The 17,729-nt window shown below is 47.5% G+C and overlaps 6 protein-coding genes and 3 non-coding genes across 9 annotated transcripts; 4 read left to right on the top strand and 5 right to left on the bottom strand.

Moving 5' to 3' along the window:
* Nucleotides 1-1,735: 1,735 nt before the first annotated feature.
* FPOAC1_003514 (uncharacterized protein) lies at nucleotides 1,736-3,086 on the top strand (the record flags this gene model as incomplete). Its single annotated transcript, XM_044848074.1, has 2 exons — nucleotides 1,736-2,257; nucleotides 2,310-3,086. 2 exons carry the CDS (start codon nucleotides 1,736-1,738, stop codon nucleotides 3,084-3,086), a joined length of 1,299 nt encoding a protein of 432 aa, XP_044713990.1.
* Nucleotides 3,087-3,996: 910 nt separating this feature from the next.
* On the top strand, nucleotides 3,997-5,066 carry FPOAC1_003513 (uncharacterized protein; the record flags this gene model as incomplete). Its single annotated transcript, XM_044848073.1, has 2 exons — nucleotides 3,997-4,534; nucleotides 4,588-5,066. The coding sequence occupies 2 exons, from the start codon at nucleotides 3,997-3,999 to the stop codon at nucleotides 5,064-5,066; spliced, it is 1,017 nt and encodes a 338-aa protein (XP_044713989.1).
* A 39-nt stretch (nucleotides 5,067-5,105) lies between these two features.
* FPOAC1_003512 (uncharacterized protein) lies at nucleotides 5,106-6,001 on the bottom strand (the record flags this gene model as incomplete). Its single annotated transcript, XM_044848072.1, has 2 exons — nucleotides 5,106-5,652; nucleotides 5,712-6,001. The coding sequence occupies 2 exons, from the start codon at nucleotides 5,999-6,001 to the stop codon at nucleotides 5,106-5,108; spliced, it is 837 nt and encodes a 278-aa protein (XP_044713988.1).
* A 372-nt stretch (nucleotides 6,002-6,373) lies between these two features.
* On the bottom strand, nucleotides 6,374-8,512 carry FPOAC1_003511 (uncharacterized protein; the record flags this gene model as incomplete). Its single annotated transcript, XM_044848071.1, has 1 exon — nucleotides 6,374-8,512. One exon carries the CDS (start codon nucleotides 8,510-8,512, stop codon nucleotides 6,374-6,376), a length of 2,139 nt encoding a protein of 712 aa, XP_044713987.1.
* A 728-nt stretch (nucleotides 8,513-9,240) lies between these two features.
* On the top strand, nucleotides 9,241-10,832 carry FPOAC1_003510 (uncharacterized protein; the record flags this gene model as incomplete). Its single annotated transcript, XM_044848070.1, has 3 exons — nucleotides 9,241-9,251; nucleotides 9,512-9,899; nucleotides 9,972-10,832. The coding sequence occupies 3 exons, from the start codon at nucleotides 9,241-9,243 to the stop codon at nucleotides 10,830-10,832; spliced, it is 1,260 nt and encodes a 419-aa protein (XP_044713986.1).
* A 583-nt stretch (nucleotides 10,833-11,415) lies between these two features.
* FPOAC1_003509 lies at nucleotides 11,416-11,526 on the bottom strand. The gene has a single exon. It is a non-coding gene; the product is annotated as a tRNA-Leu (tRNA).
* Nucleotides 11,527-11,664: 138 nt separating this feature from the next.
* FPOAC1_003508 lies at nucleotides 11,665-11,773 on the bottom strand. The gene has a single exon. It is a non-coding gene; the product is annotated as a tRNA-Leu (tRNA).
* An 88-nt stretch (nucleotides 11,774-11,861) lies between these two features.
* On the bottom strand, nucleotides 11,862-11,970 carry FPOAC1_003507. Its single transcript has one exon. It is a non-coding gene; the product is annotated as a tRNA-Leu (tRNA).
* Nucleotides 11,971-12,360: 390 nt separating this feature from the next.
* On the top strand, nucleotides 12,361-15,819 carry FPOAC1_003506 (uncharacterized protein; the record flags this gene model as incomplete). Its single annotated transcript, XM_044848069.1, has 4 exons — nucleotides 12,361-13,233; nucleotides 13,261-13,614; nucleotides 13,665-13,777; nucleotides 13,824-15,819. The coding sequence occupies 4 exons, from the start codon at nucleotides 12,361-12,363 to the stop codon at nucleotides 15,817-15,819; spliced, it is 3,336 nt and encodes a 1,111-aa protein (XP_044713985.1).
* Nucleotides 15,820-17,729: the final 1,910 nt, after the last annotated feature.

Below are 17,729 nucleotides of genomic sequence, written 5' to 3'. Positions count from 1 at the left end.
CCTTCCTTGTAGTATAGAAGCACTTGCTATTCTATACATCGCGTTCATGGACTTGATGGCAGCATGTCGTGTCGTATCGTATCGTCGGTATCGAGGTAGTGGTGGTTGGACTAATATCGGGTATGCGGTTTTATTTTTTCGTATCGGAATGGAATGGAAAGGAGCAAAGTAGGGCAAGGCAAGACATATTCATGTATTGTGCAGCGTGTCAAAGGTTTAAGCATGGAAAATAAATGCAAGGCATGAAAAGTTAGATGGGCAAATGTCAGAGTGTTGGGCATTAAAAGACACGAGTATCATAGCACTAGCGCAAATACATAGCATCTTTTTAGGACTGGATGAAGTGTCGGGAGGAAACAAGGTTCGTGAAAACAAAGATGGGAAAAGTGGTGCAAAAAAGCACGAAGTGACTTTGATGATGTAGGAGTCAGAATGAGAAGCTACGATACGACATGGGGGAGAAACTCTTGGCTAAAGTGGGGAGTGCGTAGGGTTTGTCATGTTTTTCCGGTGCCGATCGCCAAAGTGGACACAAAGTCGGACATAAGCATATTCAAGTAAGCGCGATACGATAATCATTTTCAAGGGACTCATGACAGGATCAAACTATGCCAAATGTGTTTGATCATGAACCTTATTACAGTCAAGAATTAGCAGATGTCCTCATGGGTATCATTTGGCTTTATTCTGACCCGATTGGGAACCCATGCATCGCGGTGTGTTGCTGATAAGTAAACTCACAGGAAGGTTCCGTTATCTGCGTAACACAGGTGCCATAACAAGTTCATTATTGATGCTGTCATCGTTCCTGATCCTTCCTTGCTGCATGTAGGTCCTGATCTGCTTTCTTGTTTGTGAGATGTGCTGCAGACCTATCATGTCGATGTGACGCTATCGATCAACCAAGCCAGATCATCAACACAGCCTCTGCTTGGTCAATCACTCAAAAATAGAACACATAAACCTGTCTTTCTATCAATCTGAAACTTGGTTTTCCGTGCAGTAGCATTCTTTAGTTCTGTTTTGGTTGCTGTAAATCAGAGATAATACTCACTGTCCGAATGACACGTGCCAATCGTCACCCACCTACCAAAAAAGCTTCCATCCCCCTCCGTCAACTTGTTTTAGCGGCCGAGTGACGCTGAAGCCTGGCCTGAGCTTCTGGGTGATGTGATCTTCTCAGGCTGTGATGCCCTGCACTGCGCTATTGCTACACTGTCTTTGCCACGTGAAGATAGCGGACGATAAGCAAAAACTTGTCGCTACCTCGAACTGCCACATTGCATCGCCTTGGGTTCAAGTCACACTCAAACATTTAGCAACAGCCGAGAACCGCTGTAAGAGCTACGCTACGTACCGTGAATTTTAGACTGGTCAACCACCAACTTTGGAAACTGACCGTCTGTTCTGATCTGTTCGGTCTTGTCAACCTTTACTCACAACTTGCCTTGCTCGAGCTCTGTATCTTTCGTCCCTGTCACGCCTGGACCCTCTCGCTAGTAGCCGGCCTTAAATTATATCGCACGCACTTTCACAAGCCGATCGAAACGAGCCTTATCGATGGGCAAAATCTACCCTTGAGCAACTCCACACACCGGGCGACATCTTTAAACTGCCACGATATCCTCCGCCGTCGCCTGACCGCATTTGGATGCCCACTTGCTGCTGAACGCAACGAAATCGATCCTGATACCCTCCTCTCGGCGCCGCCTACGCCTGCCATCTCTTCGCTCCGATGTGGTGGCTATTCAAGGCGCTCTTCAGCTCCATCTTCCTGCTCAGCATCGTCCTCTCGATCCCCGTCGCCTTCGATGTCGGCGGTCGCGACAGCGGGCTGGCTTACAGTCTAGCCCTCTTCCTCTTCTACTTCATATACTCCAGTCTTGAGCTTCTGACACCTGAAAAGTCACGCTCGCGGTATTTCCTAACTGGGTTCCTACGGCTGTCGCAATGGATCATCATCCCTACCCTCCTCATCTGGGCGTTGGGTCAGTTTGCTGTCGATGCCGGCAACACAAACTGGGTGGAGCGAACAGTCGGTGGTTTGTTCAACTCCAAGAGCACAAGCTGGAGGGAATGGATGTTTGGCAAGGACGGCTTAATCGAGACGGTCACCCTGGGTACATGGGATAATGTGTTACGATATTCGGGACCCGTGTTCCAGCTCTTGGAGGGCTTCTGTACCTTGTTGGTTATCCAGGCTGCAGGACAACTCACCAGGTGGCTTGTTAACCGTGGAAGAAGCGACACTTGGTTGGTGAGTTTTTATTCGGGAGAAATGAATATATCACATGTTAACACTATTGCAGATTGTCCTTCTGGTCCTCTCCAGCTCTACTATGGCCAGTGCCGTCTATTTCCTCTGGAGGGTCGCACAATTCCCTCAAATTGGCAACCTCGATGCCACCCTCATTGGTATTGCAATGACCACTGCTGTGTTCCTTTGCGCCTTTGGTATTGGCAGTGGTCGCGGCAACCCTATTGAATCATCACTCCTGTTTGCCTACATTGTCCTTTGCATTTACCAAATCTTTACCGACTACCTACCGTCAGAGAACGCCGACCAAATACATGGCGAGGGCAACTCGGAATCCGACATTCCTCCTCTACCACCTGCTATCATGGCATCATACTCGACTTTCCTCCATATGCTAGGTTCATTGCCCTCCGCCGTCCACTCATCATTAGCCCTGCTATATGCGGCCTTCCAGACCATCACACCCTCGGTCATCATCTCCCTGACATATCGCTCATTGGTGTTCTACTGCGCTACACGCATCATCCCTTCAATTCGCGAATCAGGCGCCCAAGCTATGATGCAGGAGCCTGATTGGGAGGACTCTGAGACTGCCAGCAAATTCCTGGGATTCCTCAGCTGGTTCTCGCCTTCAATTTTAATAGCAGTTTACACGAGTCTACTCCTGCAACATTTTTCCACCAGCGACGGTCCCGACGGCTGGACATTAAGAGGGGGCGATGTCGAGGGCAGCAACTGGCAATGGGCTAACATCGGACTGACCATGGTGTTGTACGGTGTCGAGCTCTACCTTGGCTCTGATGAGCACGATCACTGGAAGGTCGATTAAGAGATGAAATGAGACTACCTAAATGTGCCGATATACACTCGGCAGTACTACAAACAAACACTCACGAACCGCATTCGGTTATAAAGACACTCAGAAAGGAGACCCAAACCATCCTTTTTTTTTTCTTTTCTTCTTCCCTTTTTCGAATCAAGGCACATTTCCGCGGGTAGCATAAAGAAACTGGGCTGGGTTGGGTTGGGACAAAGGCAGTGGGCAAACGGGACAAGGCACGATACCGCACATGGCGTTGAGGAAAGGCTGGGCAGTTTTTTTTTGGTTTTTTTTTTTGTTCTTCTTTTTTTCTCTGCTTTTCCAGCAGCATGGCGATAGATGTTTGGCCTATTTATCATTTTTTATATATACTTTAGTTTACGTAAAGCAACCGCAACATTGCGTGAATTGATAATCCTTTTGAACTGTTAGATCTTTGTTACGATCAAATATTGTGATGGCAGTGCGTTTGTCTTCCCACAGCAAATGACCAGCGGCCGGAATATTAGAAAATACTATTTCTTACTTGGAAATTATCAAGTTGGCATTAATAACTACAATAAGTTTGTTTTCTTGTTAAACTTGTGACTTCCAGCTCACCTGCTAACCATCTATCGGAGGAACACAACCAGTGCATACGATACCATCTTTTCATCTCACGGTAAAGCCAACACACTCATTCTCACGTAAAAAAACATGTAATTCCAAATATTAATCAGAAAAGACTCGGTTCATTTCTGATATCTCATATCAGAAGCGTGACATGATGCAATGAGTATTATGACCGACACCGGCTCCGCTACCCTAGACCCACATGTCGATCTCCAGCAACATCCATCCAACTGTGATATCAATCTCGACTTGGAACTACTTCAGAACAATCAACATACTTTATTTCACATACAATAAAAATATCACTATGGCAGATACATATGCTACAAAGGGTCTACCAGACCCGCCATCCATCTCCGTCAAGACAATCCCCATGGCAGGTTTGCTCGTCGACGTCTACGGTCTCGACGAACTACCTCCCAACGTCCCAGTGTCATGTCTCTGGCTCTTACACCCCCGAACAAGAACACGAGAAAGAATGAACGACATTGCAAAGCGGACCATCTACGCATGGACATCACAAGCTGGATCAAACCCCCAAAGAGGCCTCGTCGCTCTGTCCTTTGACATGCCCAATCATGGTACTAGACTTGTCAGCGAGGCAGCAAACCACGCCTGGGACAAAGGCAACTCTACTCATGCCATCGACATGTTTGGTATGGTGAAGGGTGGGGTGTCTGATATGAGCGGTCTCATGGATCTTGTCTCTGGGTATCTGGGCCGTGAAATTGACGCACATGTTTGCTTGGGTTGGAGTTTAGGTGGACATAGTGCATGGCAGGCTTTCTTTGGAGAGAAGAGGATCGATGCAGCTGTAGTAATCATCGGATGTCCCGATTTTGCAAGTAAGTTCAAGTCAGAAAACGGGCGAAAGTGATCAAAGCTGATGGGATAACAGACCTTATGAGTGATCGTGCTGCACAAGCGAATCTTGACTGCGGCGCCGATTTTATCGGAAGCAAATATTTCCCAAAGGATCTTGTCGGAACCTGCAGCTCCCACGATCCCAAGACGTTGCTTTTCGGTACTTCGCCTATCCCTTCTGGAGCTCTATCGAATACCGAGCAGACTCGTCTGAGAGCTATCCTTGATGAGCGCATCAGAGGCAAGAAATTGCTTCTCTGCTCAGGAGGCAACGATGTTCTGGTTCCGTATGCAAATGCCAAGCCGTTTGTCACGATGTTGAAGGAAGCAGTGGGTGAGAAGGGCTGGTATCGTGATGGGGGCGTGGAGTTGGATGATAGAGTGTATGAGGGTGTTGGACATAAGTTTAGTGCTGATATGGTAGAGGATGCTGTGCGATTCTTGGTAAATGCTGTTGAAAAGGGACCGCGAGGGAAGAGTCAGGTAAGAGAAGGAGAGAAAAGTGTTCTATAGAGATACAGCATAGATATCTAGATCGTTTGCATGTTACTATTACCTCGCGTTTGCACCAAAAACTTCAGACCTGTTGTCCGTATGAAACGCAGTTTCACTCTGATCAAAATCTTGGGTAAAATGACCCTGCCATACCCCCCAAGGATTTCTCCTAGCTCTCTTCCCAGCAAGAACTTCTCCTGTACCATGCGGATCATCCTTCCACTCTCCCAAAGCCAGACCAACACCCTTCATCGCATCCTCCTTGTCCTGATCCTTTGACGCAGCTATCATCCCAGGAGGATCTATGCCGATAAAGTTGACTCGATCAAGATTGAGTCCTATAGCTGAACAGTGACCATCGATAAGCCGCTCTTTCTTGAAGCCGTGACTGACGACGGTGATGTGCGTTGGCCATGTTTTGAAGCGAGAATAGATGAGTGACCGAGAAAAGAGGATGTTGTGGTATGAATCGAGGGCGCGCTCTTCTAATAATACAGCATCTCGAGACTTTTCGTCCGGTAACAGCCCCCAGTAATCGTTTGCGGCCGCGATGTTTTTGTATCCAGCTGCCTCAGAAATCTGTGTTTCTTTGCGTGTTGCAGCTCTAACAGTACAATCAGTACAATCAGTACATCAAAAACATGCTATAACTGAAATACGTACCCTGAGAATACCAGCCATGACTTGGAAAAGTCTGTTGACCGTGTATCAAAGTGACAAGACCTCGAAAACCCTATTTTATCATCACCCACTTGCTTCTCGGGTGTAACATTGCCGTAATCTTCGGCGAGGGCTGCTACTCCAGCTTTAATATGCTCGATAAAGGTTAGAGTCTCGCCGCGTTGAAAGTCGGCAATGAGCCATTCATTTTCGTCATAGCCATGAGTTGGGCCGCCGAGCCAAACACCGTGGCAGCAGACGATGATAAGATGAGTGGAATCCGTGGATGTCATGGTAGTGATATAAGTGATTGGATGAACGTTGGGTTGTGTGGTGGAGAGTGATGATGAGGCATAATATAACTGGACATCATGAGAAGCTTCAGATGTCGAGAGGGTCTGATCATGTGATATCTGAAGCATGCCAAAGACAAGACTTGGGTGCAGTTTGACCATGTGTGATTCTCAACATTGCGGACAGGTTCGCGCAGCTATAGTGATCACGTCAATTGAAGCTCCATGGTAGATCAAGATGGGCAGTGCCCTCAATTCTCGTATCGTACAAACTTGTCCTATACATCTTTGTAACCCCAATCCCTGACCAATTCATCATTCGCTTTGTATAGTACAGTCGAGCCTTTAATATTCAAAAACATTCCAGCCATCTCATGGGTCGCCCGGACCTCCAGCATCTCTTCTTCCAGCTTCCATCTTTGACATAAAAATCTCATCCTTTTCCCTCTCAGCTTGATCAGCCTTCTCAGCGTCCATTTCTTGCTTAGCCCTCACTTTTGCACCTTCTTTCAGCGACCATTCTCGCTGTTTCTCGGCAGCGGCAAGCTCTTCACTGAAACTCTGAGATCGGTCTTTCCACGCCATAACAGGCTTCTTATTCTTCTTCTCAGGCTTGTCGGTCTTCCGCTTCTTCTTGGCGGCGAAGGGAGACTTGGTTGGCGCTTTGGGCTTCTTAGGGTACCCAAAGATTTCGCGATGGGTCATGTACTTCATGTGTGGTACGGCTTTGTATCCTCTCAGTTTGAACATAGCTTCGTCGTACTGTTCTCTATGCATCTCGGCCTGTTTCTCCAAGTCTTCGATGCGGGCTAGGAGAGTATCGGCAGGACTTATGAGTCCATTTTCTGTCCCGTTTGCCATATGCATATCTTTTTTGAGAGCCTTGATGGTCTGCAGATAACCTCGTCTCTGGTGTTTATGAAATGCAGCCTTGCTTTGAATCCGTCGCGTTGGCTTTCTCCACACCAATCTCATGGTTACTGTTCGTAACTTTGGCTTTTGTTCATATACACGGCGGAAAATCGGGCTTTGACGAGGTGATAGCTCAAAATGCCGCCTGGCTTCCTTGAACTCACGTCTTTCAGCGCTTGTGAGTCTATTCTTCCTACCAAGCTGGCTCAGTCGATATAGTTGGGAGCGTCCAGGTCTTCTGGTGCCCGGCTCCCTTGTTCGATGAATGTCCTTAAGCTCAAATAGTTGTCGAATCAGATAAAGACTCCCTGTCACAACCACCGGCCCACCATTGGCCTTGGCGCACGCCCAGGGCAGAGCAGCTGAAATATCGGGAGGTCCATCGTAAATTTGGTCGTCGGGTTTGTCGACAAGACCCCTAGCATGCTCAGTACCGTAGTGGGCGGGTGCCGGTTGAGGATCATTGGGGCCTTGAGTAAATTCGACCATGGCAAAATTATCATGAGGTTCAACGAGCTTATCGATGATCTCCAATATAGGCTTATCTTTGCTGGCCGACATGCCCATGACCCAGGTCACTGGCACATTTGGATCCTGTTTACGTAAACGGTGGAAGACATGTTTGAACAACGTCTCAATGCCCAGCATGTTGTGAGCACCATCAACCACGATATCCCGAGGCGTCTCGACACTAGGCGAATCTACGCGAACTGTTTCCAATCGACCCGGCAAGAAAGGATGTGAACTTAAGAGCTTGTTGAGGTCGATTGGGTGTTGTGGGAACAGTTGACGGAAGGCCATGGCCGCGCACAGCAAGTTCTGCACTTGGTAACTCTCAAGCTTCCATCTTTCATTGTTGAGGGTCATGAGGAGAGGTTCGCCTTTCCATGTCAGAATAATGTTTGTACCTACTTCCCGGGCATGTTGTCGGAGAACATGTATGACAGCAGGAGAGTTAGTGTGGTCAACGATACAGGGAACCTTTTTTCGCATAATGCCGGCTTTGACTTTGGCAATGTTTTCGATGGTGTTGCCGAGGTACTCTTGGTGATCAAGGCCAATCTTGGAAATGACAGTGACTGATTTGTCCGTCATGGCATTGGTCGCATCGGTGGCGCCACCCATACCAACCTCGACAATACCATAGGGAACGTGCATCTTGTTGAAAACCCGGAATGCTGTTGCCGTCTCGGCTTCGAATGGTGATAGACCTTTAGGATCGTCCAGGTGTTGATATGTCCAGCCAGTGGCAATTCGATGCCACTTCTCCTCAACGTGCTTCATTTCCATCTCGTACATGCGTTTATTCACATACAGGCCGTTTATGAGGACTCCATTGTGTCTCTCTGGAATAGCGGGCGATGTGAAGCTTCCATAACCGAAACCGGCCATCCTGAACATGGCTCCAAGAAAGGTGCATATTGAGCCTTTGCCATTCGTTCCAGCGACATGGATGCCTTTCCACTCTTGATTTTCTGGAATAACACGTTTGATACGATCGAGACCCAGGCGAATATCTCTGTAGCCGGCTGTTCTCTTTCCTTTCAGGACACGATTGATGCGGCTAAGAGCGAACTTGATTTCCTGAGAGGAAGACATATTGGATGTTCAAGTGAGACGGCATCTCACCGGAGCCCGGCGATAGGGAATACTAATGCCGTATGAGGCTCCTGAGATGCTGTGTAAGACAGTTCCAGAGCGAAGTGATAAATTGGTGACGTTTGAAAGTTGAGGATTATCATCGACGTCAAGACATGAATGAGTCTTGTATGGCCATTAATTTTCACTGGGGGCAATTGATGTTGAAAGTAGTGGGGTTATTGCTCATCGAGCTCAAGCCACGGATTCCGAATACCGATAAAGTGGTATCATGTGGCGTCTTATGTGGCGGTGCAATGCAATGATAGATGATAGGCGTTGATTGGTTTCAACACGATACACGTGAAATCAAACGCGCACGCGAAGTAGGCACCCCTTAGAGCCGCAATAGCTGATGTTCTTTTAATTGGTTGGTTTATTTTTATTACTCTCTTTTTCTCCCTTGACCCCCCGCAACCGCAACTGTAAACCCTTCGCCCACTCCGTTCTTTCATCCTCTCCACTGGTTAATTACCCGCTTTCACGCTTCACGCTTCTTTCTGGCTTTATCAACTTAACTGCTTATCTAGGCAACATCATCATCATTGTTGTCATATCGCATCGCCTATTCCATTCATGATAATAACTTGGAACCATTCAGCATCATCGCCGGAATAAAACTACTTATTGTGCTTTTTATTTGGATTTTTTTTCGTCGATCTCGTCATTCGTTTTTCATTTCCTCAACCATGGGACTCCCGTAAGCGCATCCTTGTTTTTTTTAAACCCCATCCACAAACTCTATCGTCATTGTACCGGCGTAGCGATGCCCCGGTCAACGGATATCATCATCGTCGACATCGCCATCGCTTCACTGCATCGACGCAACGGCACGCTGCTGAACTTGCGAATTCGGACGCGCATAGCCGTTACTTGATATCGGGCGCTTCATCTTTGCATACTCGTTGCAGTAGTGACGGCCTTGTCCTGTCAAAATGTAAACTTATTAACATTATACAGCTTGTTTGTCGCTCCAGTCGAGTCAGATCTCCCATCCAAAGCTGCCGACAAGACAAGTGCAACAGCGCCACCTCGCTCCAGCATCCGTCGCACACGCACTACTGGTCGCGTCACTGACCGCGCCGAACGTCGCAGGATCCTGCGCCATTTTGAATCACTACGACAGTCTGGTCTTATACCTGGCCCAGGTGATGATCAATCTGCATCATGGGACACTGGTTTCCCCCCTGACAACGACCTGTCAACAAGGCCGCTACGCGATGTGCTGAGAGAAATGAACGCATCCGATGAACACAGAAGGAACCATGTCGAAAACCGTCTACATTCGTTATTTAGGGATGGCAGTAGTTCATCCGCAAACCATCCAGAGTCACTTAGGGATGGGATGGTAAGTTGATCCTTGTTCGATGCCTTCAGGTGTCCATTGCAAATCGAACATCATATTGACGTTTGATCTTAGACAGTAACATCCGATCGATTCCCAACTCGAAGATATCCTCCGTTCCTGAGGACTGCCGAGGATTACCGCGCAATGGTTAACGCAAATCTTGCCACTCAGAACCAAATCAGTCTCTCACCGCAATCGGCTACTCAACACAACCGAAACATTGATGGGCTAGGCGACCGCGAAAGGAGCCTCAGCCCTGAGGTGTGGGACACACTTCTGTCTACTCTCACCCCTGACCCTCAACCGCCGAGCGCAGGGTCGTCTTTTGCATCAATCATGGCTTCTCAGAGTGCGGGCGCTACCTCAGGTACCTCTTTCACTGCTCCCGACCCAGCCCAGGATACAGCGATAGATCAAGCTTGCGAGTCTGGCTGCGAGGGGTCCGAGACAGAAGAACCCGATAATACGCAAACCATACTAGACCGATTTCGACGACGTCGGGAACTGTTGCAGGGTGCTCGCGCACGGATGTCTGAACTCCAAAGCCCTTTCAACAGACCGACCGGCCGAGACAGCGGTGCAGTTAGCTCTGATTTGAGGCATCCAAGATCCCCGGATGGCCCAATGGTTGATCATTTGAGGCGCGCTAGATCAATCCGAGATCGCACAAACCACAATGGCTATAACCGAGCGCGTCAAGCTTGGGTGGGACACTTATCCGTCGGTAATTCAGATGACGAGCAAGGCCCAGAACGAACAAGACGTATTCAAGAGAGCCCTGCAACAACTGGAAACCACTCGTATAACACAGAAGAAGATTGGATGACCATGCGACGTATCGTACAAAGCATTGCGCGGCGCGAAGATATTCCCGATGACTGGTGGGCTGGGGCTGGCGTCAGTCGAACGCTGCCCGGTGATGGGACGGAATAGAAGGATACCATGCAATCAACCTCGATTTGATTTGGAGCGGTGTTACAGAGAAAGGGGTTCATGCTTACAAGTCGGGGCGGGCGGCGTTACAAAGGAAAAGCGAACCAGGGTTGGAATTGATTGTTTGCATTATACTTGTATGGACGTTTACATATTGGCTCAACGTAGAGCAGCAAAGAGATCTAATGAAAGTCACAGTACTGACGCACTTATCTTTGGGCCCCGAGTGGTATAACTGCTATTAATTGTTTCATTACTTCATCAGCATATGAAGCGGCCTGGCTCCGACAATCACATCCAGATCCCGGCATGTCCCATCTCAGTGTGGCTTGAAGGACCCTGTCACCGGAACGGCTACGTGCTGTTTTCAGAGCCCTGGGAGAAAAATACGAGAATATAAGGTATTAAGACGTTCTTCAACGACCCCAACAGACCAAGGATAAGTCGCCACAGAAAATACTATCTGAAATGTCAAGCATCAACCCTTGATAAAGACAACCAAAAATAAGAGGCTTTATAACGACATGCAACAGCCAGATAGCTGTTACCTGCTGGGGCATTATTGGGACAGTCAAAAAGAGAATGTCAAGATTGGGATTCGAACCCAAGAATCTTTCGATACTGCAGAACCCAGGTAACCAGGCAAGATCTGATATCTTGAATGCAGCGCCTTAGACCACTCGGCCATCTTAACCGCTGTTTTGTATTGTGGTGTTGCTAATTGCTGGACATATCCTCAAATTCCACTTGCTGATCCAAAGGCAAAAGCCAAACCAACATCTGATGGTTTGTGACAATTTCTCAAGTTTGGAGAGCTAGACAAAAAGATAGTTGTCAAGATTGGGATTCGAACCCAAGAATCTTTCGATACTGCAGAACCTAAGTATTCAGGTAAGATAGTCTCTTGAATGCAGCGCCTTAGACCACTCGGCCATCTTGACAGATGGATTAGTTGAGGTGCGACACATAGTCGAATATGGGCTCTGCGCATGTGTTATGATTCAAGTTGAAAGTTTAGCAAAAAAGGAATGTCAAGATTGGGATTCGAACCCAAGAATCTTTCGATACTGCAGAACCCAGATAACTAGGTAAGATATTCTCTTGAATGCAGCGCCTTAGACCACTCGGCCATCTTGACAAATTGATTGGTTACCATTTCGAATTTTAATAATGAATGTATTACTGTACTAGACACACATAAGAAAGTGCAGCAAAACATAAACACATTATAATAGTGACAGCAATAATGTTTATTACATGCTAATGTACCATAATTATAAGTGACTTGCTATAATTTAAATAATATTTCACTTGTTATCTGGCGGTGCTATGGCATTACTATACTCACCCATGTGGGGCTAGTAATGTTCTTGTCATCCTTGCACTGGCGATTTTCATTGTTGCTTCACCTTAAAAATCAATTGAAGGCTGACTAAAATTATTCACCCTACACAATCTGTGTGAGTTTCCAACATTTCCAGCATACCTAGGTACATTTGGAACTAATCTCACAATCCGGGAAAATAGCATGGTCTTCAAAAACAGATCTGCAAGTTTTTCTAATGGCACGACATTGCCGTTGAGAGGTCCTGTCAGCCGACAGAGGAGGCAGACGGTATCTTCGTTTGGAAACGATTATGTCTCTACCCAAGCACTACGATCTCAGCTGCATGCGCCGGACATCGTGGCGAGAACACTTGGGGAGAGAATTATCGCCCCCGGGGGCGAATTGAGATTACCTTTGCAGCAGTGGCTAGACCTCCCAATGCTAGTGAACGATGAGCAACTCGCCAAGATAATATCAATAGAAGAGTCAACCAAATCTTCTCCTATCCTCGAGAATGGTTCAGTTTGCTATTTTCGATCATGGCCCATGGAAGCTAGTCAACTCTCACAAGTTACCAATCAGCTCCAGGGGGCTGGGTACGGCAACATGGTTGAAACGTGGGCGTTAATGCTCAAGTCCTGTGAACCTGCCACAATTGTTACCGTCCGGTACGTCGGGACTACATCGTCCCCCCGAAACCCCTGGAAGCGTGTGAATAAACGTACAGAGCGGCCGCAGTCATTCTTCGGAATGTTTTTGTCAATTTTGTGCCGTCTGTTTCCACAGGTTTTGAAACTGCACAAGGTATACATGATTCATGGTAGTTCTGTTGCCAACTTCGGTGCCGAAACGAGCAAATCTTGCCGGTTTTTCTCTTATGCAACTGACCATATTGAGCGATATATGATTTCGTTCTTCGGATTTCCCACGCTCCTGAATAGGCAAAGAGGTGGTATGCATAGAATGCTGTCTCCTGGTTTTGAAGAAGAGCAAGTCTTTAGATTATGCCGAACGCGGTTGTTAGATAACACTGAAGAGTGGTGTGCATCTCCACCACAAGATGTGTTACCTCGGGTGCAAGATCTGTTCAACAGCTGGTAGGATTACGCAAGAGAACATGTTTGGACGACTGAGGATAAAGAAAAGGAGCCCGAGCGAAGCAAGTACATCGCGAAAACGCCTGAACAGGCTGTTGCCAGGTCATGGGTTCACGGGTACTCACTCCTCGCTATCTGTGGCCGAGAGCCGCCCCTTGAGAGTGTCAAAGATGGTGCCGGGATCTTGAGCGGCAAGCGAGCTTCAAGTGGTCTGGTGAGGAGCATCCTAACTTCCATGGCTTCATTCGAAACGGATGCGTCGAATTCCTCAATCAGGCTCTTGGAGGAAATAACCAATTTTAACCAGCTCTTGAACTGGCCAGGCCAGCTGGGCCCTGATCAGAAGAAGCGGTCAAGAGTTGGTATCTCCTGTTCCTAGCTTAAACACTATGATTGACTTCAGCTCAGGAACTATTTGACTCGTGGTTAGATATCATCAAACCCTTAGTTGCGGTAGCCTTTGGCCATCAAGTTTATGCTTGGCTGGCACAGCCAACGAGAAGGCTTTCTCCACCAGATCCGTAGGTCCGAATTACTGCCATATTTCAATCTCTAACCTAAATACAGTTTCTTCAAGGAAGTCGGGCTACCAAGAACAGTGAAGATCCCAGATATCGAATGTGCAATGGTAGTCATACCTCACTTTCATCCTGGGAGTTACGTCAGGAATGCTACAACGAGAAGCCAGGACAAACTGTCTTGGTACCCGTGGGTAGCCACTTGGGTATTTCTAGACACCGCAGTCCGTCTCTTGTCACAATGCAAAACGCTACGTGGCTCGCGACCTGATTTGCTCATCAAACTCAACTTAGAGGCCGAAGCAACACTAGAACGGGCAGGATACTTCGAAAGTCTAGCGGCAGCCAAAGATGAGTTCGCGATGGAGCAAGCTGTCGACACCTTAGCAATAACCACTTCTAGGCGGTTGCGAGGCATGGAGTCCAACAACTTGCCTCCTATCAAATTCATCGTCTCTGAGGACAGGAAAACCGTACTTGATCTATACCTGTCGCATAGGGCTGCTCCAGAAATTTCTATGCAATCTGATACAGAAACGGGAGCGACGAATTCAAAAAAAAGATCCCGTGAGGACTTTGAGGAGGGTGATAGACGGGCCGGGTTGAGGTCCAGCAACTGGGGACCCGCAGACAAAACTTTGGAGAGATGGAGGAAAGTCCACAATTTTATGCAAAAGCATGACTGCATCCAGTCTGTCGACGATTCAATCAACAAGGCCATGGCGTACAAGCAGTTCTTTACCGTTGCGGCCAGTGTTCACCGATTCACTGGAGGTTTGATTGTTGGAAACACGCCGTTCCATGCCAGCCATCCAACGCAATGGGACGATGATTCCCATGAGTTTTTGGTGGAGTTTCAGAAGTGTGTTAAGGCGTTCCAGAATGCGGTTATCCAAAGCTTCATTCACCGATTGCCGGGTTTTCTACTCGAGCGGGAGTGGACACAGTCGAGTACCATCTCAGATGATCAAAGAGCCTCTGCAGCAAGACACCACCCCGTGGAGACCAATTCATATGTATTCCAATCACTGTTCACTACAAACTTTGGTAACAAACACCCTCTTTATCGCTACAAAGTGGCGCTCGAGCGTTGTGGACAGACCAAAGGCCTGCCTGATTCCGCTGTTAGACTCGAGCAAGCTGAGGCATTGTTCACAGACGGAACCGCTAGTCTTTGTGGCTGGCACTCAGAGAAAGCGCATTGGATTGAATTTATCCAGGGCTTGGAGCAAGACGTCTGGATTGCTGCTTCAATGGAAGTCAAAAGTCCTGATGATACACAACTGGAACGCCAAAAGTTCGTCGAGAAGTTTGGTGGGGAAAACGTTGTGAATCGAACAAGTGCTGACATAACTTTTGAGAAAGAGTTTTTACAAAAAGCTTCTCAAAGTTTTATGGTTATCCAGTCGCAATGGCTCACTGGTCGCACAAGGGGGAAAACAGGCAGTACTTCAACTATCGATTTGAGTCATATCGACGGGCACAATGTTGAAGTTTCTCAACGAGGTCAAATACGGCTAAGTTACAAGTCTATTAATAACCAGACAGTTACTGCTGAATTCAAGTTTGGGCCCTCGGTTGCACCACTGGAAAAAGGTGATGCACGAACGATCCATTTCACAGAACATGGGATAGATCTGAGGACACCCACGGGCTTTACGCTCAGAGTGCCTGCATACAACTCAGCATGTACCCTGCCATTATCAGTAATGAAAGGCCGGGAAGCCGGCCGAGCTTTTGTTTCTCTTTGGGAAATTATTAGAGGCAGAGACGCAGCTGTGGCCGCTTCGCCAAGGCCTTTGGGGGCATCTGTTACTGACACTTCAGATTACCCTGAGGCTTTGCGTGCGTCACCAATTGGGGATAAAGGTGCGAAACCTCCGAGTAAACATCCTGGAACAGTTCGACCACCTAATCAAAATGATGCGCTGTGGCTATTGGGAAGGTACATAGATCTACGCTTACCACGTGGCGGTGATTTCTGGACCGGGAGTAAAGACGACTTTCCGCAGGGCACAGACGATGTGACAGGTTTCATTGAGTGAGTTGCTTGCGCTTTCCACGCATTTCATATTACCCGATTTCAGAGCTAAATGCATCATTATAGATTCCTCAAACTACCCGAATATTGTCAGCATCCATATGCTCAATTCTGGTACCGACTTCTGGTACTAACGTCAAAAGCTCAATGCCGTTGGGTACTTTGGCTGTCGTGCCTGAGAAATGGCAAAGTGCGGCACGCTAATTCACCATCTGCAGCAACGACACAAGGAACGTACCGTAAAAAGTGTGTTGTTGTCAATCTAGTCCCTATCTCAGCCGGGTCGCCGTAAGGCTGTTGCGACTTTTGAGAAATGAACTTCTCGACACGGTAGATATGCGACCCTAGCCTACCTAGAAGACAATATCGACAAAGGCCGACTCCTAGCTATTACGTAGAAATAGCGAGACTACTTAGATGTCTTCCAAAAAGACGTTCGCTACATTTCCAGGTGTTATCATGCTCAACTTATCTTGAACATCAAGAACTGACAGTTGGGGGTAAGCGATGGATGACAATGTACCGACTGGCTTCGCTTTGCTCCTTTCTCTTAATTGGTTCTTTTGCCAGGAAATGGGTTATAACTAGTGTCTGAGTGAGCTTAAGCAACTTCCGAGTTCCATAAATCAATACATGCCTCATTGGTGAATGTCAAATAAAGGTGCAAGACGCTGTCATGCCAGCGTCACGTAATGCGCGCTTTGAACGGAAATGAGATGCAATTTCAGCTCACGGTTCAGCTCACATGCAAACCAAGAAACGAGAAGTTCCGTGCACGATGTAGATCGTCGGCGAGGTACGACAAAATCTCTCCTGCCCTTGCCAAAAGACGATAAACCTAACTCAACTTAGCAGGCAGCAAGCCATTCATGGTAAAGCAGATCGGAGAACCTTGGTAGTCCTGGCCTGCCTGACCTTGCTCTCTTTGTACCCGGGATCAGGATGAGACGCATTAGTGGCAAGACTCGACGAGAAGCGAGCAGGGGGATACTTTTTTCGATTGGGTTTGGATGATATTAGGCTGGACTGAAGTCTTTGGTTCGGAGGGTGGTCGATTGTTTCCGCTTATAGGTGGGAAACCGATCTTTGACACAACCAGTAATTGAGGCGTCGTAGATACAGGCTGAAAGAGTGATAACCCGGGATGTTTAGAGACTTTGATTCACGGGTGAGTCTGCAAGTAGATGAGTTATACATTACAGCATTCCTTTAGACTTGGCTAACGGTGAGGCGTGTGTTTCAGGCAGAGTATGTTGTGAGCACTTTTCTTTTTTTATCCCGAGGTTTGATTCTCTTTCTAATTGCATCTGACACTGATTAGGGCGATATAGTACCACTCAACGGAAGTAACGGACAGTTGCATTTGGCTTGGATGAAATACTTTTCAGTGTCTGAAAGCATCCATGCGTCGTCGTGTCTTGCCTTAGATTGGATGGCATGAGCAAGCATGAGCTGTTTCAAAGAAGGATAAGCCTTGTAAGTTGGGTATTCCAAAACAACCCGAATCAAATTTTCTCTTGGTTTCAAATTTCACAATCGAGATTTACATCATCATCGAGGTTTACACATGGACCTTTTCCCTAGCAAAACATGAAATGGACACCCAATACGCATGGATTGCTGTGTTGTTGATGCTGCTCAACTGTGGATGGATAACTGCAGACCAGAAGCGAGCTAGTGGGGGGATTAGCCCTGCAAGCAGCCAGGTTGTAAGCGCGGGCAGCCAGGGCGTTGATTACAGGCGGCACGGGCCCTCCGAGCATCCCTAATCCCCCGCCGTCAGCAGCCGAACCACGCTGTTCAGTACCGGTAGGTTAGTATCCATCAACCCCAGGCACAGGTATCGATTGAATGGGTCACTGCCACAGTAGTAACAGGTGGTGTGCTTAGCTTAGGTTGCGAGACAAGAAACAA

Source organism: Fusarium poae, chromosome 1 (assembly GCF_019609905.1).
Source record: "Fusarium poae strain DAOMC 252244 chromosome 1, whole genome shotgun sequence".
NCBI lineage: Eukaryota > Fungi > Ascomycota > Sordariomycetes > Hypocreales > Nectriaceae > Fusarium > Fusarium poae.
Note: the sequence above shows the minus strand (reverse complement) of the source record. Positions and strands in the feature narration are given on the sequence as shown.